This window comes from Canis lupus, chromosome 3 (genome assembly GCF_048164855.1).
Source record: "Canis lupus baileyi chromosome 3, mCanLup2.hap1, whole genome shotgun sequence".
Lineage (NCBI taxonomy): Eukaryota > Metazoa > Chordata > Mammalia > Carnivora > Canidae > Canis > Canis lupus.
In genome coordinates, this window is record NC_132840.1 from 26,389,991 (window position 1) to 26,415,899 (window position 25,909).

Consider the following 25,909-nt stretch of genomic DNA (forward strand, 5'->3'; position numbering starts at 1 on the left):
CAATCATGGTGAAAGCATCACTGGTTTACAACCACTAAGAAACAGCCAGACCATGGACTATGTCAACCACGGCACCCCATCAACAGTACATACAATTTCTGAGATGTTCAAATGTAAAATTAAAAAAAAAAAAAAAAAGGTGTGTCCTGGAATTAGTGAATTACAGATTTAAGGGTATAAACAGGATAGTTAAAGCTTTGAGAACAGATGAATTTTTGATGAAGAGAACACAGCAGAGTCCTCAAAAGCCCTGTTATCTGTTTACTATTCATTAGTTTAGCAAATCCCTAAGTAGCCCTCTTCCTATTTTTATCCTCTTACACTCCACGGGGAGAATGCACTTCACAGATTTACTACCCGCTGTGTAAAAGAGAGCTTCCTTTATTCCTTAATTTCAAGCTTCAGGGGGTGCCTGTGTTTAGCACAGCCAGGAGACTTGTGGCCTTCCATCCCTCCTTGGTTAGCTCTGCCTTTTCACCTCTCAGGGAGAGGCCACACAGTGAAGCACAGGATGGGAAGTCATGTCAGGGGATGGGCTCTCCCAAGGATGCCAACCACTCCATTTTTTCCCTAGTCATCATGGGCTGATTTTTCCTGAAAATGATCTAACATTAACCCCTGACATCTTTTCCTACATTGAAAGTTGAGGGTTAGAAACCCACTGATGTATTAACAAGGGCAGAAAAAAACTCCACCAGGTTGGACAACTGGAAGCAAGACCCCCATAAACCTGGCTTCTAAACAGTTCAAGTTCAAGACTAACCCAAGACCATAAGATCACCAGCATGGGGATCCCTGGGTGGTGCAGCGGTTTAGCGCCTGCCTTTGGCCCAGGGCGCGATCCTGGAGACCCGGGATCGAATCCCACGTCGGGCTCCCGGTGCATGGAGCCTGCTTCTCCTTCTGCCTGTGTCTCTGCCCCCCAACCCTCTGTGTGACTATCATAAATTAAAAAAAAAAAAAAAAAAAAAGATCACCAGCATGGGAGACCCACTGCTCTGCCCTTTGGCTGTGCTGCCCCTCAAACTTTCATGGGGTAGTATCCCATGGAAGGCAGGAGAAGCTGTGTCCCACGTGCTTGGAGAAGACCTCCATGGGGCACCTGGCTGGCTCTGCCGGTAGAGCTTGTGACTCTTACCTCGGGATTATGAGTTTGTGCTTCAAGTTGGGTGTAGCGATTACTTAAAAAAAAGAAAGAAAGAAAGAAAGAAAAGGACCCCTACAAAGCTACCAGACTGGCAAGGACAGGAAGGACAGAGCACCCAAGGTGAGCAAAGCTGTAGGAAAAATAAGTACAAACACATATTGCACACGTTCTAGAAAACAGCCTAATGAGACGTAATAAGAGTAATAAAGTCATTTCTACCATGTGGCCTAATAATTCCACTTCAGAAGCATACTCAAAGGAAAAATATTTTTTAAGTGTTCATAAGTGTTCCAGAATGATAGTGGTTGAACAACTTTGTGAATCTATTAAAAACTATTAAACTGTATACTTTAAAAGAGTAAATTTTATGATATGTGAATTATATCTTAATTTTTAAAATTTTTTTTAAAAATTTATTTATGATAGTCACACACAGAGAGAGAGAGAGGGAGGCAGAGACACAGGCAGAGGGAGAAGCAGGCTCCATGCACCGGGAACCCGACATGGGATTTGATCTCAGGTCTCCAGGATTGCGCCCTGGGCCAAAGGCAGGCGCCAAACCGCTGCGCCACCCAGGGATCCCTATATCTTAATTTTTTAAAAGCTTGCAAAGTACTATTTAAAATGGCAAAAAGTGAGAACAGCCAAAATGCCTCATAATAGGGCAATTCATTTTCTGTGAAACAAAATCGAGCAGAAATAGAGGTTATACTTTATACAGACTGTCGATATGTGCAAGTTTAAATACATATTCAGCTATATATATGAGACAAAGAGAGATGGTATTAGGTGAAGAACAGACATGAAAGAGTATTACAGACCAGTAGGGTCCGTACATCACCCAGTATACGTCACAGAGAAGTCACGGGGAGCCCCAGAGAACTCGGTTGCTTCCTCTCCTTGACAGCTTGGAAGAACAGCATTTCTATTTGTAAAGTATTTCCACGTATGTTATTTTACCTAATCCTTAAACCAACCATGAGAGAGAGGTAATGGGGGGAGGGGTGGTTACCATCATTACACAGAGACATGCTGAGGAGGGCACCCCCTCCCCGTCGCCTCCACACTGTGGGAGATCTGGATTTTCCTGGGAAAACACAGATTTCAGAACACCACCACTGAAAGCTAGCTGTGATCCCAACCGATACCTTCAGGGAGAACTAAAAATAAAAAGCAGGGAGGGCCAAGGAGAGAGCAGGTCTGCAGGCGGGCTGGCCAGCGTGCTCTCTGGTCAGGAGGCCTGGCGGCTGCCCCAGCTCACCTTGCAGATAGCTCTGCAGGAGGGGAGCACAGCAGGCTGGACAGCAGGACAGCTGGTGCGCACCTGGGAGGACCCCGGCTGCCTTGGTCTCTGGGAGAGAGGCATGAGCTGGCCAATCTGACCCTCAGAGGTCAGCATGCACCATGCCCCTTCCCCAGTGTCCAAACAGGGACCCTCCCAGGCAGGGAGAGCTACACCATCCTCAGGGAGTCTCCCTTTCTTCCTACCAAAAAAAAAAAAAAAAAAAAACACCTTCCAGCCAGAGGGGAAAGTAGGGCAGCAAAGAGACGCAGAGACGCTACGAGCACATCCTGGCAGGAAGGCCAAGTGCCAAGGGCCTAGACAGACACTGCAGCCACGGGCACAGTGGTCAGAAACCGTGATTCTGAGGTGCCGCAGACCTTGGATCACATTCCTGCTGCACCCCTAGAAGAGAGGACAGTCCAGCCTGGACGGCTGCCCCTCAGGCCACTCATGACGCAGCCCTCCTTTCCGTGGGGCCCCTCAGGGGCCGTGATGAGAGCCAGGCGGGGTCATCCCCACACGGTGGCTCAGTGGCCCAGCCCCGGTCACTCCTGGTCCAACCCACAGTACTGCAGCTTCAGGAGACTCCTGGGCCCTAGGGTTTCTGAGGCTCTGAGAGGGGTGCCTCAGATGAAACTGAGAGGAGCGGGGGGCCCTGGGACTTGGGAGGAAGGCTCTTCTTTTCCTCCTCCACTCCTGCTCTCTCCCTCCTGCTGTGCAGTGGCCGTTGTGACACTGCAGCAGATGCCTCTGGGCCCCAGGCTGCGGCAGGGAAGGAGAGCGGCTCACACAGCCCATGGCTGCAGAGGGGGGCAGGCAGCTCTGATGTTTGGGAGGTGAGGGGAGACATCCCAACCACCTGGCTGCTCAAAAGCTCCCTCCTGGGGCCTGCAGCAGCTTGGGATCTGGCACTCAGCCAGAACTGGGCTGCTCCAGAGCTTCTCTGTGCAAGAGTCAGAGGGGCTGCACATCTGAAGCGGGCCCTGGCCAGGTGGGGGATACAGCCACCGCCCTTTGCCCTTCTGAAGCTTCACAGTCAGATTGCTGGGCTCTAAAGCCTACCTCAGAAACTTCCAGGCCATGCTCCATCTCACCGTGGCTACCCTCCTGAGAAGCACACTGAACCACAGCAAGGCATTGTGACCTCTAGTAGGAGGGCAGTCCTTCCTCCTGCCCACCTCCCATCCCCGACCCCAGGAGGAGACACAGCCCAGGCCCTGATGAGCTGGTCACAGGGCTCACTGGCCACGGAGTGGCTGCAGGGTCCCCAGCTCCTGTCCCTTCTCTCCAGCCTAGACTCAAGTATCCATAAGGGCCCCCCTGAGGGACAGTGAGGATCAGTGTTTGGGCCTCCAGAGCTACACCAGGCCACTTTCTCAGCATGCAGAGAATGCTTGTCCTTCTGGGTTCCCAAGGCCCAGGAGACAGGGATAACTCACTGTTGCCAGAGGCCCTCCTTGCTACAGGGATGAGCACAGTAGCAGGAACTCAGCCCCTGTAACCCTGGTCTGGGCCCAGGTATGCAACTAGCAGGCAAATAGGCCGACCAAGGAGATCCAACCCCCAGGACAGCTTCAGTCCCCCTGGCCATCTCTGACAGGGACAGGTGGCTGAACTAGCCCACTGACCACACACTTACTGGTTATAAGTCCCCCAGGGGCTAGTGGGTCCTCTGCCTGCCTGCCTGCTCTGTGTCTCTGTGCCTCCAGGCTGAAGCCACAGGGCCCAGAGGAGTGAAAAAGCTGTGTGCTCTGGAGCATGGCAGCAATGAGACTTTCCCCTCAAAATCCACACTCTGCAGGAAGCTGGGCCCATGCTTTGGTTCCACATAGCAACCTCCAAAGCAGAGCCACTGTGCCTTCCTTTCTTGACCTCGGCTGTCTACTGCTATCCAAACCTGAGACTCCCCTGCCTCAGGCCAGGCCTTGGCAAATAGATCTGCCCGGGCCTCGGCCCACCTTTCTATCTTGCCTTCTCCCTTCCTTTCTCCAATATCCAAAGGTACCTTTGCTGGGGTAAGCAGACTTTTAGTTTGCCTAGCCCCTGGCTCCCAAGGGATCCCACAAAAAGAAACCCTACAGATGACATCAGAAACCAAAAGGGAAATGGGGTGGGAGGCCTGGAAGGAACACAGGACAACAGTGTCAAGTGGTTAACTCCAGATGCCAGCTCTTCCCCAGCCCAGGGTGGGCACAGCAAGGACTTACTAAAAATGGGGGAGGAGTCCTGGTGTCCCAGCCCTGCTGGTGGCTGAGCCAAATCCAGGCAGAGACTGGTGCTAGCCTACAGAAGGGGTGACAGCAGCACCTTCCCATCCTCTACCCCCCACACTCTCGGCGCCAGATCTGAGGTGCATCTCTCTGCAGATGAAGCAGGAGCAAGGCCTAGCACTCACCCCCACAGGGACACAGCACAAGGAGCAAACCCATAGCCTGAGCCCCTGCTGAGGACAGGAGGGAAATATGGAGGGGGAGGGGGAGGTTCTTGAGACCCACGAAGGCTCAGTGAGTGTGGAGAGGGCTTCTGCTCTGGTATGGGCTCCCGGCTGGAGAAACCCAGCTCCTCTCTAGGCCAGCCATGCCCTCAGAGGCCTGGCTCGCGGGGCCCCTCACACTGCCTGCCTGCATCATTCATTTTGGAGTCTATACAGATATAGCCTCTCCCCCAGTGACCTGCGAGGTATCAGGGGCTGAGGCTGTGCCTCACACACTCTGCACAGCCTTGAGCTCCCCTCACACCCTCTGCATGGCCTTCAGCCCCGGATATACATTTGAAGAGGAAGGGAGGGAGGGAGGGAGGGTGGACAGAATAGCCAAGGGAAGGAGAAAGAAGAGGAGGAAAAGGCAAATGGAAGGAGACAAGACCTCCTGGACCCCCACCAGGCCCGAAGAGTCTGTGGCCCCCAATCTGCCCAGGGGCACACTGCAGGATGGGCACAGTGGCCCTGGGCACTCCAGAGCAGGCTGCACAGAGCAGCCAGCGGGATGAACAGGATGCCGTGGTGCAGAGCCTGGGTTCCAGAGCCAGACTGCACCCCAAGAACCCAGTCCTGCCACTTCCTGCTCAGTGACCTTGGCCACATCACCAAACTAGGTCTGTAGGTAGAGGCTAATAATAGGACCCACCTCATTTGGCCATTGTGTTTTTTTTTGGGGGGGGGGGTGGCTGACACAAGAAGAATTAGCTTGTACTGTCTCAGGTAAGAATGGATGCTTTGAACATAACCATTGATGCTCCAAACAGCTGGAGAAATCCCAGAATGCCAGAGCTCTGAGAAGCCTCGGGAGGTGCTATCCCCTGCACGCCACCTCACAAATGATAGGAGTGACGTGCTGAGGTCACCCAGCAAAGACAGGCCCAACACTCCCAGGTCCACACTGCTCATTCACTTGGTATTTATTTGGCACTTCTGACATGTATGCCAGGAGCCAGAATGGAGGGGCCTGGTGCCTACAGCCCCGAGAGTGGCACACTGGACCCGGAAAAGACCCAGAAAAGACTGGAGGGTAGACAAGGGAGGCAGGTGGCTGACAGTGTGATGGGAGTGGACCCTATGGAGAACGGCCCTCGAGCAAAGCCCCCTGAGAAAGTGGCAGCCAAGCTGGGAATGAACAACCAGGAGGGACAGGCAGTAACGAGCAGGTGAGAAGAAGCATCTAGGCAGACCGGGCCACCTATATAGTACAAGGTCTGAGGAGCCCCTGTGCAGCTCTGAGGGTCTCCACAACATCCATGTAAAACTCAGGTTGGCTTCCAGGTCTGTGTCCCCTAAGGGCAGCAAGGACCATGTGGGCTTTGCCTGTGGGCACCCTGGGGGTTAGCATGGTCCAGAACTGGGCATGCAGCAGCCCTGGAGGGAGACACATGCCAGCAAAATCCTCCCCAAGAAGCACCAACCAAGGCAGGCAGAAGCTGGGCAGATCCTCCTGCCCTGCAGGGCCCGATGCCTTACCAGGCCCAGAGCAGGTGGAGGTTGTAGCACAGGACCACTCACGCACCTTCTGCATCCACTGTCTCCTTCATGATGATCTCCACCCGCTCCACATGGTGCCGGTTCCAGAGGCCATCTAGAGCCTTGCGGTTCTGGTCTCGGAAAGGCAGGATCTGAGCCACGGCCTGCCAGGGAAGGAGACGGTTATGCTGCTGATTCTCAGGATGAAATAATCCTGACTCCAGGGGAGGGCCCTGACGTCTCTACCCCTGGCTCAGTGAAGATGCTCTCAGGAGCCACAGTCCCTGGGCTTTAGGACTTCACAGCTCTATACAGTCTCCAAAAACTAAGTGACCTCCACAGGATTACCAGCTTTTTATTTTGCAAGGAGAAAAATATTTAAGATTACTTATCTTCTATTATCATCAACTTTTATTATTTTTAAGATTTTATTTATTTGAGAGAAAGAGAGAGAAAGCACGAGAGAAAGATCACAAGCAGGGGGAGGGGCAGAGGGCAAAGCAGACTCCCCACTGAGCAGGGAGCCTGATGTGGACTCGATCCCAAGACTCCAGGATCATGACCTGAGCCAAAGGCAGACACCTAACTGACTAAGCCACCCAGGCACCCACTATTACCATCAGCTTTTAATAAAAGAAAGATATTTTAACACCAAAAATGGAGCAAAAAAACCTTTAGGAAGTGCTCTTTTTTCATTTTCCCAGAAACAAGTGAAAACCTCACCAGGTCAGACACTGGTCCAAGAACCACTCTTTGGGAATGTTGCAGCTCTAAATAAGACTGGCTAGAAAGCAATGCCTCTGTCCTGGAAGACTATGAGATGCCCACACACGTGGCCCTGGGCTCTCCAGCCTGGTCACTACCAAAGAATACTTCACTATGTGTTCTCTGCTGGGGTTTCTAGGAAGGGATGTTCTGGAGGTGCTTGGAGGGTATGCTCAGAGTGAAGTGGCCAGCCGGCCTGCATCGCCTAGGAGCTCAGCCTCATGCTCTGCCACAGAACCTGACTGGGAAGCATGGATGTAGGCTCTGTCCTCACTGTAGGACCTTGTTACCAGCCTTCTGGCTCAAAACAGAACTCAGAAAAACAGAGATACTGAAAAAAGGCAGACTGAGTGTGGAATAAGTTAATTCTAATTCCCACACCACGACCCCCTGGAAGTCAGGCCCACATCTGCATAGAGGATGCAGGGCAATGAGAAACAAACCACTGGAAACATGGACAAAGGCCACGCAGTCCTGCCCTTGCTGATCTGCTTTTCCTGCAGCCTCTCACTGCCTGCCCACTTTCAGGACAGCCATGGGAGCTCGGATTTCGCAATGGCTTCAGGCCTAATCCCACAAATCGCAGTGTGGCTCTGTCAATGGGGTCTACCTATCTACCCGGCTCTAACTCTGGCAAGCTCCCAGGTGAAGCTCACCTGCTTGCCCAGGTAGTGGTCCACCCGATACATCTCCTCCTCTTGGAAAAAGCTCCCGAGCTCTGTGGCCAGCTGCTGGGCAGAGACGTAGTCATGGCCAAAGGGTTTCTCCAGGACAACCCGCAGCCAGGCGCCCGGGCCTGGGCGGCAGCTGCTGTTGATGCTACGAGCAATATCCGCATAGGCGAAGGGTGGCACTGAAAAGTAGAAAATCCTGCCAGCCTCCCGAAGGCCTTCATGTTGGAGCTGTGCCTCAATGTCCTTGCTCAGGGCCATGTAGTCCTCATTTGTTTTCAGGTGGCGGTACTGGCTCAGCCGCTGGAACTGGCCCTTGAGTTCGGCACAGCGCCCAGGCTCCATGTCCTCAGGGCAGGAGAGGGACTCCAGGACCTTGGCGATTAACTCTTGGCCCTGCTTGGTGGAGGTCAGAGCAGCCCCATGGAAGCTGAAACTGTAGCCCTTCCCCACTTCATCCAGGTACAGCTGGAACAGTCCCTGCCATAAGTATTTTTTGGCCAGGTCCCCAGTTGCTCCCAGCAGGATTATGGAGACATGGCCCTGGAGCTCCTGAGCCTGCAGGCAAGCCAGAAAGGCCATGCACACTGCCACTGTGAACATCTTCCAACAGCCAGGGGGCCTGGGCAGAGGTAGGACAGACAAGGAACAGGAAGGATCAGACATGGTTCAGGTGGCTGGGATGTGGAGGTAAACACATTTCTAGGCTATCAAACATTTCCTGTCTGGCAAAACACCACCACGTGTTTTCTCAGAAAAAAATTTTATAATCCCACAGCTTGCCCCTCCCTCCTCAGCAGCTTGGATTCTATGCCAGGAACAGGTGGGTAGGGAGCCTAGCCTGTAAACAGGGACTACACCCAGAAAGGTGGTAGGCCACTTGCTGGAGACGGGCCACTGTGCTGCAGGAGGCACCAGGGAAGCCCGCAGGGGCTGCCACGGAATTGGAGCTGTCCACTCTCCAACCAAGGCCAGTCTTGTTCATGAGCACAGGTCACCAGGACCATCAGGGCAGCTCAGGAATGGAAACAGGCCCTCAGGTGCTGGCTGGAACTGTGAGAAGATATGATCATCCCCGCTCATCCTCCTTTTGTTTATCCCATGGCCGCTGGGCTCCAAGCACAAAACGATTCCTAGGAACTTCCACAGTGTAGGGATTCAAAACATAGACACTGGGGACCCCTGGGGGGGCTCAGTTATGCTTAAGCATCCGACTCTTAGTCTCAGCTCAGGTCTTGATCTCAGAACCTGAGTTCAGGCCCTGAGTTGGGCTCGTTGGGCTCCACACTGGGCAATGGAGACTACTTTAAATTAATTAATTAAAATAAAATAAAAATATAGTCTCTGGAACCGAGTTTGAATCCCAGCTCAACTCTTTACTGTTTGATCATGGACAATTATTTAACCTCCCCATACCTCAGTTTCCTCATCTGAAGTGGGGGGTAATAGTGACCTATGCTGTAGAATAATCATAAGAACAAAATGAGTTAATATTTAGAAAATGTTCAGGACTCTGCTTACCACTTATGAAGCACTGCCTAAGTGATATTACTATGATATGTTAATGATAGTCGCAACACTGAACTAAGTGCTCATGTGGGGAGGATCTTCTGGGATCCAGAGAGAAGTCCTGAAAACAGACCAGTGGAGTGGATACTATTCCCCTTCTGCAGTGAGAGAAGCCGAGGCTCAGGTGGTGAAGGGGGCTAGGTGAGGAAGTGGGGGGCTGGACAGGCACTAGGTTCTCTGGCCTTTGAGCACACACACAGTAAAGGCACACCACAGCCTCCCTGGGGGTGGGTCTCACATTTTAGCTGGTTTCCAGCCTAATTTAAAGCAGCTGACACATCTGAAAGGCCAGAGGCCTCAGAACTGCCACAAACGCACCAAAGGATTTGCTTTCACCTGCGTCTGTCCTGATCAAGGCTGTGGGGGCTTACTATGTTGCGTTCTTATTCTGGCTCTCCTGTTCAGTCTCCCACCAAGGCCAGTGCTCTGAGGGCAAGGGAGGAGTGGTGATGGAGAAAGTAATCATGGTCAGAAACACGGCTCTCAGAAACACAAGGGGCAATGGGGCCCGGCCTGGGGCACTGAAGCAGTGAAGAGAGATTCACTAAACCCTCAGCTAGGACACTCTAGTGTATTGGTCAGGCAGGGAAACTGAGGTTTCAAGAGATACCTGGCCAGCTCACCCTCCTGTATCCCTATACCATCCTCCATCCTGAGGACAGCCAGCAACCCCTGCCCCAACTTTTCCCTCTGCCTCTTCATCTCTCTCTGTCAGTGGCCAAACCAAGGCGAGGGTCCAATTGCAGTATCTGCATACCAGACATTTCCACTGCTGAAGCTTCAACTAGGGGATCAAGGGACCAGCTGAGTGGCCTCCCAGGCTTCTCCTTCCCCTCCCCCTTAACCTGAACACTCACTTCCAAATCAGATGGCCCACTGGACCATTCTATACTTTCTTCTGCTTCCCAATTCCTGTCCTTGGCCCTTTATGCATTTTATTTCTCAACTGGCCATCATCTCTGTCTGGAGGGAAGAAAAAGCTGCAAGGTCAGTGCGGGGAAAGAGGCAGTGAGAAATCTGAAGCCCAGAGAACAGCCTGGAGGAGGAGGAGCCTCCAGCTGGCAAGCTGCATTTCAGAGCTCCTGATCCTATACGGGTAGCAAGGGCTCTGGATGTGCCGGGAACAAGAGGAGGAGCTCAGGAACCTGAGAGAGCCTGGTACCAGGCAGGTGAGGGAGCTCCAAGGGCCAGCACCCCTACCCCAACTCCGTAAGACTGCAGAACTGTCATGTCACCAAGCCAGAGGCCCCAGCCACTGTGCTAATCAGCTTCCTCAGTCAAGTGGAGGAACATGGCATTTGGGTCAGAGGACCAGGGCTCAAGACCACCTCCCCCTGGTGTGTGATCTAATTAAGTCACCTATTCGATTTGGGCCTATATTTCCTATCAAACAGGGCTAGTTCTACCAAACTAAATGGGGGGGTCAGAAAGATCAGCTGAGGTGACACACGTGACAAACCCTATGCAGATGTGAACTATGTTAGCTAAATGGAAGGCCCCTCCTAGCTCCTAAGGGTGGCATAATGCTGCTGCTGTCAGGAAAAACCGAACGCCCCTTGTCTCAGGGGCAGAAGGCAGCACCGAGGAACCAAAACAGGCATTCCCATAACATTCCCCAGACTAGCCCTGATGCCCTGCTCAGAGAGCAGGGCGACAATGACAGATATGGCTGTCCTCCCTGCTGCCCCAACAGGGACATAAACAGGCTCGGAGAAGCCCACCAGAGTCAAGAACAGGGTTCCAGGTCGGGAGTGGCGGTGAGGGAAACCAGATGGCCCCAACACGTCCACCAGTGGTCTAAACTGCTCCCGTGCTATGAGGCTCTACTTCTGAAGGGTTTTCTTTTCTTTTCTTTTTTTTTTTTTTTAAAGATTTATTTGACAGAGAGAACGAGAGAGCGCAAGCAAGGGGAGCAGCAGAGGGAGAGGGAGACACAGGATCCCCATTGAGCAGGTAGCCTGATGTGGGGCTTGATCCCAGGACCCCAGGGATCACGACCTGAGCCGACCTGAGCCGAAGGCAGACGCTCAACCAACTGAGCCACCCACGTGCCCCTTGATGGGTTTTCTGAAGCACTTCCTCCTGCCTCCTTGCTTGCCCTAAGAGAAATGAGCCTAAATACGCCTCCTAAAGTTACACACTTGAAGTGAGACCAGAAGCATGGATGCGGCATTCCAACAGCTGGTACTGCCATGAATGGTTTCTATTTTTAATGAATAAGTAAATAAGAAAGCTGTTGGTGAAAAGTTCAAAGAGCCCCAGCACAGCAAGGATAGTGGATCAGGCAGTGGGTTGGACTGTGCGGTGGCTCTGCTCTGGCTCCTGGGGGAAACCACATCACCGTGCACATATCTTGGGCCCTGCGTAGGCCTCCGTTCCTCATCTATAGTGTGAATAGACTTAGCTGAAGCACCGCTACTTCACTGCCTCCAGATCCTCTGTTTTCCATGGAAAGGAAGTAGCCCCTCTCCTATCAGGGAGATGCCAGAGCTCCGCCTTCCTACAGGGCAGTTAAGTGCTTAGTGCCTTAGAGCCGGGCAGCAGGGCCAGGGAAAGAAGGCTAAAACAGGAAGCAAGGGGCTGATGGCTACGTGTCATTCGAAAGTTAAGACAAAACTCTCTGAAGCTTTAACTTAAATGTGTGAAGGATGCGATTTCATTTACAACAATTATTATTCGAGAAACCTGCCAGAAACACAAAAGCAGAGCTATGGGAGCCTCTTCCAGGCAGGTGCAGAAGACCTTCTACAGACAGGCGCATCTCAGCCTCAGGCCTGATGAGGCACATGTACACAGTCCAGGGCACCTTTCATGGCACCCCCACCCAGTCGGAGGGGTTCCCATCAGACATCCTGGCGGACTCACCTTTTAAAATGTAGCTAACATTCCCAAAGCTTCAAACGCTGACCCGGCCCAACCAGAAGGATTGGATCAGAGTCAGGGTACCAGGCTTTGTTTCTGCCCAAGCAAGACTGGCAGGAATGGTGGCAGGGAGGGGCCTGCAGCCGTGCCTGAGCCACCTCTGCATGGACCCAGCATGTGCTGGCACTCCAGTGCAGGGTGGTTTCTGGTAAACCACAGGAAGCAGCAGCTCCAGTCCCCTATTCCCAGCAGACGAGGGGCAGGAGTAAAGTTCAGTGGCTGCCGCAGCCTGTTCCTTTCCCAATGCCACACTGACACCTCTGACCTCTATCTTCTGCTTGCCAAGCAGGAAGAAGGGAGGTTTTCTTCAAATCACAGCCCATGAGTTTGGAATTTTTGAAAGAACATGTGGGAGTAAAACAAGAGTTCAAACTGAAGATCATTTTTAACCGAAGTGGGAGGGGACATGCCCAGTTCTCTCTACAATCACCAACACCAGCATTTTTCCTGCACTCTCCTTGTTCGGGCCCATCAGCACCCAACACACCCTTGCAGGTCAAATCCTTCAGCCGCTGTGAGACCTGTACTCCTTCCCTACTTGTTCCCCTTGGCTAGACTGGGGACAAGACTTGCAAAATCAGGCTCTGGGGCCCTTTCCCTGCCCTGATCTCAGAGAATCTTTATACCCATCACCTCTTTAGGTGTCTTGGTTCCCTGTGATCACAGTGGTGTGCTGGAGCCACCTTGTACTGGCACACAAGATTTCAACTGCTGCATTTTCAGGAATTTTTCAAGCCAAGGGTTAAACACAGCCATTATTAAAAACAAAATCGCACAATTTTATAGCTAAATAAATTATATTAAAAACAAAGATAATAAATACTTATTGCAGCTTATCCCTTCCTAATTATTTTACTACGTTTTATTCCTAACTCGTGCTCTTTACGTTTTTTATACCTATTGTATGTGTAAGGTGAAGATACTCTCTACTGCGGTGCTTGCAACAGCCAATTAGGAATATTGCACCACAGATATTGGCAAATGCTGTAAATCGGGCTCTCCATCACCAACCCCCACCCCTGCTGAGTCGTTATACATTTACCAGCATGCCACACCAGGCCTTCATCTCTGGTCTGGGCTTTCTCCCCCTCAACTCTAGGCTGATACAATCAGCTGCTCCTCTGACACCATTAGCTGGATGCCTACAAGACTTACTGTGTTCAAAATCGAATGGATTTCTCCCCAGAAGTCCCCAATCTGGTCCAAATGCAGATTCCCCCAGCCTCAGTAAATGGCAACTCCATCCTTACAGATGCTGAGACCAGAAACATTGGAGGTCATCCAATCTGTTAGCAAATCCTATAGTTTCTTTCTTTCTTTCTTTTTTTAATCCTATAGTTTCTATCAGCAAAATTTATCCAGAACACAGCTACTAACCCACCACCTTCCACCACTCCACTCTAGTCCCAGCCACCATTACCTGTGGTCTAGATTACTGTAGGAACTGCTTAAAGGGCCTCCCATTTCTGTCTTCCCCACTCATTACCTCCTTGATCTCTTTTGCTACTGTGCCTCCCTCTCAGCTCCAGCCACCCATCCTCCTGCCTCAGGGCCTTTGTACTTGCTGTTCGCTCTGCCTGACCTACTTTTCCCTGCAGATGTCCACATGGTTCACTCCCTCACTAACTTGAATTCTTTGCTGAAATGTCACCTTCTCTGTAAGGCTTTCTCAGCCGACTCTAAAATTGCAAACCTCCCACCTCCATCTCACTCCCTGCTTTTCTCTCCGCGGTACGTATCAGTCTCCAATACATTGTCCTTGGAAAGTATATTTGTTTTGCTTAGTCCTTGCCACCCCTCCCCTCAAGAATGTAAGTATCTAAAACCGGGCCCAGCACACAGAAGGTACATTCTAAATATGTGCTGAATGAACAAATAAATCCCATCTGCAGAACACCACTGTCACCTGTGTAGGAGCTATCTGCATCTGAATGATGGCACAAAGGAAGAAATGTCTACTGCTGACCTCAAGCACAGTGACACAGCACACCTTAACACCAGCTTCCTAACCGTAACGACACGATTAATAATAAAAAGAAACATTTACAGAGTATTTAACTATATGCCAAATACTAGAGCTTCACATTCAACAATGGATTTAAATTCTTGCCACAGCCTATGAGAAAGGCACCATTATTACGCCCATTTTTAAAACAAGAACAGAGGAAACCAAGGTGCACAGAAGGAAAGCCACTGAAGGGCAGACAGTTCAGAGGTGATCAGATGTGAATACGGGCAGTCTGGCTTTGGCACTTACCTCCCACCTACCAGGAAAACACGGAATCACAACCCCAAGTGGTGAAATTTAAAACACTGTATTGGCGTGGACACCGATCCTGCCCCTCTGAGAGACTGGAGCAAACCGTCTACTTCTCTCATGTGTCGAAACCATGGAGTAGGAAAACAAGTTGATAAGAAGCACAAGATGAGGCAATCCATATAAAACACGTGGCAGGACACTTGGCATACAGTAAGCACCCAAGAAATGTAGCTTCTATCATTATTAAACCAAAGGTATCTTGGGTAAAGTTACTTTTCTTGCTAGCTTCTTGGAATTGCTACAAAATTAATTAACAAGCGCAACAGAAAAAATGCCAAGGAACAGCTCATCAACAGCTTCATGACCCTCCAGTCATACTGATGAAAAATCAAAGAAATATCAGGCTAAAAAGGTTAAAAGTCCCCACTCCAGTCCTTGAAGGATTTATAATCTGGCCCAAAGAAGAGGGGCCAGCATAAACCCCTTCGCTCTGCAGCCACAGGCCTATCACCTACCTACCCAACTGTAAAATGGGGATCCATCCGCCTCATTTCAAATTTGGGCTAAAAAAAAATCCAGTTCGTGGCTGCAAAAATACTTCAGGGGGCAATGGTTTTAAGAGCTCTCCCAGACGGAGAGCCACGTGGCTCCCAACTCAGGGCAGCAAAAAGCAAAACCAGACTTCCTGCTCTGCCCCTGGGTGAGGGTCTGGCAGGAAGGGTGGGCGGGGTGAGGTGGGGGTGGGGGGAATCTGGCATCCTGCAATGACATCTTACCTTGTTCCTATTCCATCAATAGTGAGAAGTGGCGGGGCCACGGATGGCCAAAGGTGCCTCTTGGTTTCCCTTTTAGATGACCTGAAACCATCTGACTGTAAGAGTAACTTAGTGAACTCCAATCTTTGGATAAAAATAACTTGAATGTTTGCCTAGAGTGGTTATTTATTGGGCAGTCATGGACCTCAAAGAAAAGTTACACAAAGTACTGTCTGAAAAATAAGCTCCGTTCATGCCAAATAGGGAGCATTTTGATCTCAGGTGCTCCTAAAAACTTACCAAAAGATTAGCCTCATAAGCTCAAAGTCTATCCACCATCCATCACTGCAGAGAATGCAGAAAACAGTTTGAAATATGCCCACTCCACCAGTCTCCCCGAATTTGCTCCCTTTCATGAAGGGGGGGGGCGGTGGGGAGGACAGGGGAGGTTGAGTGGGCAAAGAATTTCGGCTTATGATCTTTCCAGAAGTTCTCACTTCCGACTGCATTCAAGTGAGCTGGTTTTCAGAGATGCAGATAGGTTCACTCCTGGAAAACTATTCACTGCTGGGTGTATTGCAAACGCTGATTGAAACCTGAGGGCTCCTGCCAAAAGTTATAATGACCCCAGGGGGAAAACAAACAAAAAAGGCAACTGGAGGAGGAAGTGAGCGGTCTGTGTGCAGGGCGCGGGGCCGGGCGGGCGCTCGGCGGGCTGGGCTGCAGGCCCCGCGGGAGCGCGGCACACGCCGCGGCGCCGCCCAGAAGGCCCGAGAGCTCCCGGGCCGCGGGGCCGCCCCCCGCCCCGACCGCGGCCGAAGGAGCCGGAGACCCGGCGGGGGAGGCAGCTTACTTCATCTGGGCCGTCGGAGCCGGCCGCTTCTCCGGGCAAGGTCGGCGGCGGCGCGGGGCGCGCGACACTGCGGGCCGGGCTCGGGCCAGGCCGCGGCCCCGCGCATCCTCGTCCGCAGGCGCCGCCCGCCCCGACAGGTGCGTGTCACGCGGCCCCGCGTCGGACGCGCGCTCGGGTTTCGCCGAGAGGAACCGGGGGCGACCGGCGCGGAGGGCGCGGAGGGCGCGGAGGGCGCGGAGGGCGCGAGGCCGAGTCCGCCCGGCCGCCCCTTCCGTGCCCCACGCGAGCCGTGGCAGGACCGGCAGCCCGGGGGTGGTCCCCCAACCCCGACCCCCCGCGCGCGGGCCCGGGTCCCAAACCACAGCGGCCTCGGCTCGCGCGCGCGCAGTGGGGCCGACTCAGGGGCGCGCGCGCGCAGTCGGGTCCGCGGCGAGGGGCGCGCGGCGGAGGCGCAGGCGAAGCCACGCCCCCTAGTTCGGAGTCGCCCCGGGGGGGGGGAGGCGGGGCCTCCGGAATGATTTCTTGGTTAGCGTGGATGGGGCGGGACTTCAGAGCGAAGTGGGCGGGCAAGCGGCGCGGCTGCCCTTCTGGTCGCCAGCGCAGGGTTCTGCTGTGCATCTGAGGCGCTGCCCTCTGAGACCCACGAATGGCCGGGGAAGTGGTTGTGTCGTGGAGGAAGCCTGGAGGGCGGGTGGCCGGGTCGTCCCCAGGATCTGGCATGAGCTGTGGGACCTGGAACAGGTTACCTGACCTCCTCAGGCCTTGCCCATACAAGGCCTTGCCCATCTGTACAAAGAGCAGCTTGGTTCATCCCACTTGCGACGCCCCGCAGTGGTGATTTAGGTGATTTAGGGGTCCGAGAGCTCACTATGGCCCCGGCTCCGCTTTTAGCTTCAAATCTCTGCTAATACCCACGTGACCTTGAAGACCCAAGCCTGTACAGTAGGGGCAGTAAGAGGATGTGCTTCAGCGGTGATGCGGCCTGTGACAAGCACTCAGTAAATGGGAGCTTGCACCTGTGTGCCATTATTAGCAAGACACAGTAAATGGGGCTAAGCCCTCCCTGTATGGTAGTGGCAGGGTGTGTACATGGGATGACATGGTCATTGCTGCTGCTTTCAGCACCCAGGGGATGGTACACTAGTCCTCTACCCTTGTCCTTACCAAGGTCATGCAGCATCTAACCCTCACCCTGCCGCGACCTTGTGCCTGCTTTTCTCCCAGCCCTACAGGGTTGTGGGCGCTCCTAGTGGCACCCCAGCCATCAGAGAGGCAGCTGCTGCTTCCTGAGTGAAGATCCTGAGTGACCTCAGGTCATTACGGCAAGGCCACCCAGGACCACCTCCTGGATATGAATCCCACATCCCTACTCCTGGAGCATCTTAGCTCTGTCCCTTCTCCAGATCCACCTTCCTCCCAGCGCAGGGACAGGAGAACACATGGTCTCCTCTGCTAAAGTGTGCAGACCACCCAGGAAATGGATTCTGACTGGAGAGGAAAAGCTGGTAGCAGCCTTTTATTTCACAAAGGTTCCATTAGGGGTAGTGCATTGAGAACTAGTAGAGGGAACGTGGCAGTGACCAGCAAAACGGAGTGGAGCCAACAGGCAAGATTGCCACACAGGATATTGGGCAAGAGGGTTCCAGGAAGACTGGGAAGCCAAAGTGGGTGGAGCCCCACTGTCAGCACAGCCAGGGGGCCACCTGGGGGCTTGCAATGAGCTGCCAGGCCTCAGGAAGAATTAAGGCCATACAGGGTGGGACCTGGGGAGAGGGTCAAGAAGCCAGGTATCCACTGGCTGGAAGTGGGCAAGAGGGTCTGGGGCATCGGAGCCAAACCAGTCTGGGTGATACCAGGACTCTTGGCCAAGAGCCCTTCCCATGTTTTGTAACCCTGAGTGCACCATGCCTCACACAACTGTGTAAACTGGGGCTGAGGGAGGTACAGATGAGAGAAGACAGGTGCCCAAGGACTAAGACGAGCCCAGGGGATATTTCCTAGGTCCCTAATACAGCCATCGCAAAGGTGATCTGTGGGTACCTTGAGGACATAGTCAAATCAATCATAAGCAGCTTTTTTTTAAAAGAGGTGTTGATTTATCTTAGGGAGAGAGAGAGTGCACATGCACATGCAAGCAGACAGAGGGGCAGAGGGAGAGGGAGAAAGAATCCTCAAGCAGATTCCCAGCTGAGCTCAGACTCCCACTTCCTACCAAGGGGCTTGATCCAACCATTCTGAGATCACAACTAGAGCCAAAATCAAGAGTTGGCCGCTTAACTGACTCAGCCATCCGGGCACCTCAATTGTAAGCAGTTTATTAAGAAAATGCATGTGTCCACTTAGGTGTCAGTGGGGTGGGGTCTGAGGAGTGACTTGAAATGAGCCTAGGATCTCACAACTGCTTTCCCTGCTGGTCCTTCCACTCCCATGCATCACTGAGATGTTTTTATTTCTCTACCCTCCCCCCTTATTTTTAAAGTCCTTATCTCAGGCTCATCCTGACTCTGTACCTTCTAGTCTGATATGGACCAGTACTTTGCTTTCTTTCCATCATGAAAACAATTTGGTCTCGGGGCACCTGGGTGGCTTACTTGGTTAAGCATCTGCCTTCAACTCAGATCATGATCCCGGGGTCCTGGGATGGAGCCCCACATCCAGCTCCCTGCTCAGTGGAGAGCCTGCTTCTCTCTCTCCCTCTGCTGCTCCCCCCTGCTTGTGCGCTCTCTCTCTCTCTCTCTGTCAAATAAATAAATAAAATCTTTTTAAAGAGAAAAAAGAAAACAATTTTCTTTTCAGGTGTAAGAGTATTGCCCCCCCAAACCCACAAATCTAAGACCTTGCCCATTTGGGCGTGTTACTGGCTTCTACACATTTGCCTACCTGAAGCTTTTCTCATTTCTGTGTTACCAACAGCTACAAGACAATCCAGACTACATCACAGAGGACAAGGTGTGCCCCAAGCCCTCTGAAGGAAGCCAGAAGAAAGGAACAATAACCCGTGAGGCATCCTGCGACCCAGACTGCGTCGGTGGCTTTCCACCTGTCAAGGAGCACCCTATAGTTCTCTTCGTGAAGCTGATTTTTTTTCATCTTCCTAAACTGTAGGGTAGGCAGAAGTCAGGGTTAAGCCAGCCTGCTTCACAGACATGGAAAGTGAGACCCAAAAAGATGAATGACTCACAAGAGATGTCTGTGGAGTTAGAAATAAAATCACGTTGCAGTTTCTATTTTCAGAACCACTCACTAAGTCAGCTCTGCTTGTTCACTCTGCTTTTTGCACCAGGTGGGGAGGGGGAGAACAGGTGTTGTGGATTTTCAGCCACAAGTAGATCTTTTCGTCCCCAGACATGAGAAAGCTCAGCACTCCCCCTCCCCCTCCCAAAGATTGGCTTCATAAAGTCTACATGAAGCAGCTCTGTATTGTTTTTCTATTGCTGCCATGACTACTTGCCACCATTTAGTGACTCAAACAATGCAAACGTATTATCTTACAGCCCTATGGATCGGGAATCCAGCATGGGTCTCAGTGGGCTCAAGCCCCAAGGCTGCAGGGCTGTGTTCCTTTCTACAGCAGCCTTTTTCTTGCTCATTTGGATGCTGCCAGAAGTCAGTTCCTTGTGGCTTGGGACTGAGATTCCTATTCCCTAGCTGGCTGTCAGCTGAGAGCCATTTCCAGCTTCTAGAAGCTACCATATTCCCTGGCTTTTGGTCCCCTTCATCGGTCTTCAAAGCCACACAGAAGGTTGAGTGCTTTAATACCTCCTCTTTTTTTGGGTTCATCTCTGACCCTTCTGAGAAAGGGCTTCTGCTGTTTGTTTGTTTTTTAAGATTTATTTATTTATTTTTGAGAGAAAGGGAAAGAGTGTGTGTGAGCAGGGGGAGGGGCAGAGGGAGAGAAGCAGACTCCCCACTGGGCGTGGAGCCTGACATGGGGCTTGAATCTGTGACCCTGAGATCATGCCTGAACTGAAGAGTCAGATGCTTAACCAACTGAACCACCCAGGCGCGCAGTTTTTAAAAGCTTCTGCTTTTAACAACTCACATGATTAGACTGGGCCCACTCAAATAATCCAGGATGATCTCTCCCGTCTTCAGAGGCCATATCCTTAGTCACATCTGCAAAGCCTGTTTTGCCACGTAAAGTGACATTTTCACAGGTTCCAGACATTAGAGCTTGGACATCTTCAAGGGGTCATATTCTGTGTGCTACAAATTATAACTTTCCAGAGTCTCAAGCCCTCCTGATAGTCCAGGATCTTGAGGACTTTCTACTAATAGCTTTATTAAAATATAACTCACCCATTTAAAGTGTAAAGTTTATTGGTCTTTAGTGTGTTCACTGAGTGGTGCAGCATCACCAATATCCATTTAGAACACTTTTATCACCCCAACAAGAAACTGTATGTATTAGCACATACTCCCTCTGTCTCCCCAACTGTCTGAACCCTAGGCAGCCTCTAGTCTACTTTCTGTCTCTGTGATTTGCCAATTCTGGACATTTCATATACATGGAATCATAGAATATGTGATCTTTTGTGTCTATATACATTAGATACACATACATATAATGTGTACTTACATAATGTTTTCTTTTTCTTTTTTTTTACATAATGTTTTCAAGGGTCATCCATGTTGTAGTGTGTATCAATGTTTCATTCCTTTTTTTTTGTTTGTTTCATTCCTTTTATTACTAAATCATATTTAATTGTATGAATAGGCAGCATTTTGTTTATCCATTCATCAGTTCCTGGGCATCTGTGTTATGGGTTATTTCCACTTTGGGGGTATTATAAATAATGCTGCTATGAACATATGCATACATGTTTTTCTGTGGAAGGTTCTTATTTCTCTTAGGTATATACCCAGGAGTGGCATTGGCCAATCTTATGGTAACTCGCCCATTAACTTTTTGAGGAACCACCAGGCTGTTTGCCACAGTGGCTGGGCCAGTCTACATTCCCACCAACAGTGTATGAGCTTTCCTATTTCTATTTCTCCACATTCTGGCCAATACTTGTTATTATCTGACTTTTTGATTCCAGCCATCCTCATAGGTGTGAATTGGTATCTAATTGTGGTTTTGATTTACATTTTCTTTTTTTTTTTTTAGATTTTATTTATTTATTCATGAGAGACAGAGAGAGAGAGAGAGAGAGAGAGAAAGAGACATAGGCAGAGGGAGAAGCAGGCTCCATGCAGGAAGCCCTATGCAGGACTCGATTCTGGGACCCCGGGATCATGCCCTGAACCAAAGGCTCAACCTCTGAGCCACCCAGGTGTCCCTTTTTTTTATTTTAAAGATTTTATTTATTGATTGATATACATTTTCTTGATGGCTTTAGACATTGGGCATCTTTTCATGGGCTTCTTGGCCACTTGTTTATAACCTTTGGAAAAATGTCTGGTCAGATTCTTTACCCATTTTTCAATTGGGGTGTCTTTTTGTTACTGAGTTACAATTCTTTTTTTTAATTTTTAAAAAAATATTTTATTTATTTATTCATGAGAGACACACAGAGAGAGAGGCAGAGACACAGGCAGAGAGAGAAGCAGGCTCCATGCAGGGAGCCTGACATGGGACTCAGTCCCATGGGCTGAAAGCAGGGCTAAACCGCTAAGCCACCCGGGCTACCCCTTTTTTAAAAAAAAAAGTTTTTTTTTTCTTTTAAGAGAGTTGTTACAATTCTTTATATATTCTGGATATAAGTTCCTTCCTAGGTAGATGGTTTACAAACATGTTCTCCCATCCTGTGGGTTGTCTTTTCATTTTCTTGATAGCACCCCTTGAAGATCTATTTTTCCTTTTGTTGCTTCTGCTCTTAGTGTCATGTTCTAAGGAGGCTTTTTGTTTTTGTTTTTGTTTTTTTGTTTTTTTTTTTTTAACATGGCTGTGATGCTGAACAACTCTGGTCTTTCCCATAAAACAAGTAAGATCTAACTGACAGAGTATACTGACCCTTGAAGCAGCAACCCTCAGGTTTCAATATAGGCCTGGGTATTTTTAAATAAGTAAGGCTAGAATGAGCTATGGAGTTTTTAAGAATATATTGAGTGATAGATGGCGATTACATCAGGTGATCTGAACAGACCTGCATAGGTAATAAACCACGTCACACAGGTAGAATATGCCAGTACCGACGTGTATGGCTCCCCATTTCAGTAAGACTATGTGGTTCTCTAGAGGAGGAAGAGGTGACCTTCTCAGCTTTTTATTGGTCAAGTTCTACTAAGGCTTGTAGAATTACCTACCATCAGGTCAATGCTTCTGTCTAGAAGAGGCTTTCAGTCCCATGGGCTGAAAGCAGGGCTAAACCGCTGAGCCACCCGGGCTACCCCTTTTTTTAAAAAAAGTTTTTTTTTTCTTTTTTTTTAAGAGAGTTGTTACAATTCTTTATATATTCTGGATATAAGTTCCTTCCTAGGTAGATGGTTTACAAACATGTTCTCCCATCCTGTGGGTTGTCTTTTCATTTTCTTGATAGCACCCCTTGAAGCATAAGCTAATTCTGTAATGATATCCAACCGATCTATTTTTCCTTTTGTTGCTTCTGCTCTTAGTGTCATGTTCTAAGGAGGCTTTGCCTAATCCAAAGTCGTGGAAATTTATGCTTGCATTTTCTTCTAAGAGTTCAATAGTATTAGCTCTTACACTGAGACTTTTGGTCCACTCTGAGTTGGTTCTGGTATATGAGGTGAGAGGTAGTGGGTCTAACTTCAGACTTTTGCATGTGGATGTCCAATTGTCCTAGGATGCTTTGTTGGATTAACACATAATGTGCTCTGAAAACATTGGTTTGGATAGTCATGCAACATGGACGTGACCAAAGTCCCTGCCCCGCCCAGTGAGACAGTCCCCAGCAGACCAATGCCTGACACATAATACTCTTAAAAAATGCTGACAAATGAATGTCATTGAAGGTGGGGAGCCAGAGCTACCAGGTTCAGCTGTTGGAGTCCCCTTCATTTGGCACATGGCTGTGAGTCACTCCGAGAGTGTTTTCTCTAAGCACCCTCTTGGCAGCAGCCTGAGAGGTGCATTGGTGCCCTTGGGTAAGAGAGATAAACCAGTAGTGCCACTATAGCCCAAGCCAGATCTCTGGGGGGGAAAAATCCCAAATTTTGTTCTGAGGCTGCCCAGGAGGTAAGGAGTCAAGAGAAAAGAAGAGAGAAGATGGGGGAGCAGCTGGCCTGGATGTGAACCAGGACAGGGGACCTTGAGTAACAAAGCAAGAGGTGCCTGTACTCAAGGTCAATGTTTCTTGCCTTAAGCTTCAAGAGTCAAAAGCAGGGAAAAGCTCTTGGCTGGCAGATGAAATGAAAAGATAAAAGTGCTGGCAGCCACCCCAGACATCTCTGCACCAGCAAAAGCTGCATCGTATCCTTTGGGCCAAGTGGAGACGCAGCCTGGGGACAGCCAAGCTTCTGGAACAGGCAATGGATGAGCCTGGGGTCTGGGGAAGGATAGGGAAACCTTTGCTGGGGAAACGTGATGGTCAGCAGGACCTCATGAGACAGTGGTTGGTTTCCCGTTGGCTTCTCCAGGAAGCAGGCAAGCTCTGTCTCTCCTGGCCCTGACACTACAGTCATCTTATCTGGGGGCTGGGAATGTGGGAGCCTCTGGTGAGCCAGCAGCTCCCTTGTGGCTGCGGGGTCATTGCAGGGGACATCTCCATTGTCATCAGACCCTTCCACTTCTTCCCTCTTCAGTGGTGGAAATACAGGGAAGGTGCCCCTTGTTAATTAGTCCAGTGCTACATGCCAGTCTGTGGAGGCTCGGGGGTTGTAAACATGGACAAAGCTCCTGTTCACTGGGAGCTTCCATTCTACTCCAGGTGGAGGGGTGGGGGGGGCGCATGTAAAAGAATGAGTACAGAGTGACAAACGCAAGGACCACAATAAGACAGAATAATGGAGTGGAATGTCCCTGAGGCAGGAAAGGGTGTGGAATCTCTGAAGGATGGAGGGAAGGCCAGTGGGGAAGAGCACGGAGCAAGAAGTGTCCCAAGCCTAGTTGTGCAAGGAGTGTCCCAAGCCTAGTTGTAGGTGCCCTTGAGGATGGTGCATTTTATTCCAACTTTCAGTGGAAGGCTCTGGGGAATTATGAGTAAGAGAGCAACACAATTGGTTTTCATTTTGGAAAAGGCCCCGGGGCTCCTGGACCATGGGCTTAAAGGAGAAACACATTGAGAGGGTGGGGGTGGGGGTGAGGGGTGAAGTGGGGATGGTTATCAAAGGGTCCAGATAGGCAGGGGAGGGGCACAAATGTGTTACTATTTTTTTAAATGTGTTACTATTATTCAGGTTTGGCAAGACCAACTGATTAGGAGAGACTGTCATTGAAAAAGTAGTTTGTGACAGTCCCCGGGAAAGAGGACAGGCCACAGGGCTACGTGGGGAAGCCCCAAGGTCAGTCAGAAAAAAGGTGGAAGGAGCCTGGGAAAATGTGCACAAGGTTCCTGTGGGAAAGCATGGGCAAGGCAAGGTAAGAAGCCTGAGTATTGGCTAGTCTGATAGTTTCATCAGGCTCTGGGCCACGGAAACTGCTCCCTAGTTGTCAGTACCTGGTTCTGGGGGATTCAGGCAGGTGGCCCTGAGTGTGACAGCATGATAGAGGAGGTGGTTGGGAGTGTGGGCTCTGAATTGGTTGGTTTGTGTATGAAATGCATACTCCAGGGTAAATAATTTACGATCTCTAGGAACTGGCTATTGTAAGAAGGGCAAGGCCCTCCAGAGCCAGCCAGGCTGCAGGTGTCAGAGCATCAGGGGCTCCTGTATCTTATGGAGAGAAGTTTGGGAGACAACATTGGCAGGATTGGCTGATGGGTTAGACATAGGAATGAGGGAGGAGGAATCACCGAGGATGCTGCCTGGGTTTTGGTTTAAGCAACTGGGTCCCTCACTCTCAAAGTAGGTCTTTGGGAGGTCAGAAGACATAGCTCCCCCTAGGGAGCTTAAACTCTTGTAGGGAAGACCAGCTTCAAGTTGGGAAGGTTGGCAAGTCAAGTGGCATTAGGCTCCCTGAAGTATGGGTGGACCTTGCCTTAAATCACAGAAATATTGCTAAAAAGTATTGCATAATACAAACATTCATAGTAACCATTTAGAAGTCCTATTTCTCCATGGACTTACATTCATTTGAGAAACCATGACTTCCATGATGAGGGGCTCTGCTGCCATCATCCAGGAATGTTATGCTTTCCCTAAACTCGCCTTATCTGTCTTAGAAAAATCTCTTCATGGGAATTTAAGATGAAGCCTTTCAAAAATATACTCTTTTACTCCATGTAAATAATTGCTTTTTAACTTTCTTGTTTTGTAAGATCATATTTCATCAAATTCAATTACATGTAACAGTAAATAACTTCTATTATTACTTGGAATCAAGATTTAAACAACAGTACCCATGACATAAAATAATTTCTGTGTGGATTCGATTTGATGGTATAGGTTCCACGAAAGGTGGGACTGCTGATATATTTATATCTGTCACAAAGCTATAAAGTAGTATCTTCCTGGAATACAACCTTGACCTGGTAAGGGACCAGATGGGCAGGGGATGTTATAACACCTAAGTTAACATTCTCGAGTGCTTGCTAATTTAGATATCACACAGCAGCTACTGTGAGGGTGGAAATATTGATTGCTGGTGAGAAATTTGATTGTGTGGTTTGGGGCAGGTGATAAAGGTCTTGAGTGGCTTTCTCTGACTAACCTCCCTTGATGCTGGAAC

At 50.2% G+C, this 25,909-nt stretch overlaps 1 protein-coding gene and 1 long non-coding RNA gene across 13 annotated transcripts in view; one reads left to right on the forward strand and one right to left on the reverse strand.

Annotated features, from left to right (window-relative positions):
* Positions 1-16,390, reverse strand: part of H6PD (hexose-6-phosphate dehydrogenase/glucose 1-dehydrogenase) — a 29,322-nt gene extending 12,932 nt beyond the window's left edge. The window contains exons 1-5 of one of the 12 annotated variants that reach the window (XM_072819752.1): positions 16,180-16,390; positions 15,627-15,671; positions 15,348-15,428; positions 7,806-8,442; positions 6,431-6,548 (exon numbers count right to left, since the gene is read on the reverse strand). In XM_072819752.1, coding sequence (XP_072675853.1) covers positions 6,431-6,548; positions 7,806-8,442; positions 15,348-15,428; positions 15,627-15,671; positions 16,180-16,184 — 886 coding nt within the window. In that variant the 5' untranslated portion in view covers positions 16,185-16,390. Of the gene's footprint in view, positions 1-6,430; positions 6,549-7,805; positions 8,443-12,254; positions 13,433-13,466; positions 13,567-14,568; positions 15,299-15,347; positions 16,002-16,179 lie in introns of those variants that run through there. The other 11 variants (XM_072819760.1, XM_072819762.1, XM_072819758.1 and 8 more) reach the window with 11 other exon arrangements.
* On the forward strand, positions 16,072-20,481 carry LOC140630127 (uncharacterized). Its single transcript, XR_012027913.1, has 2 exons — positions 16,072-16,316; positions 19,093-20,481. It is a non-coding gene; the product is annotated as an uncharacterized lncRNA (long non-coding RNA).
* The last annotated feature ends 5,428 nt before the right edge of the window (positions 20,482-25,909 follow it).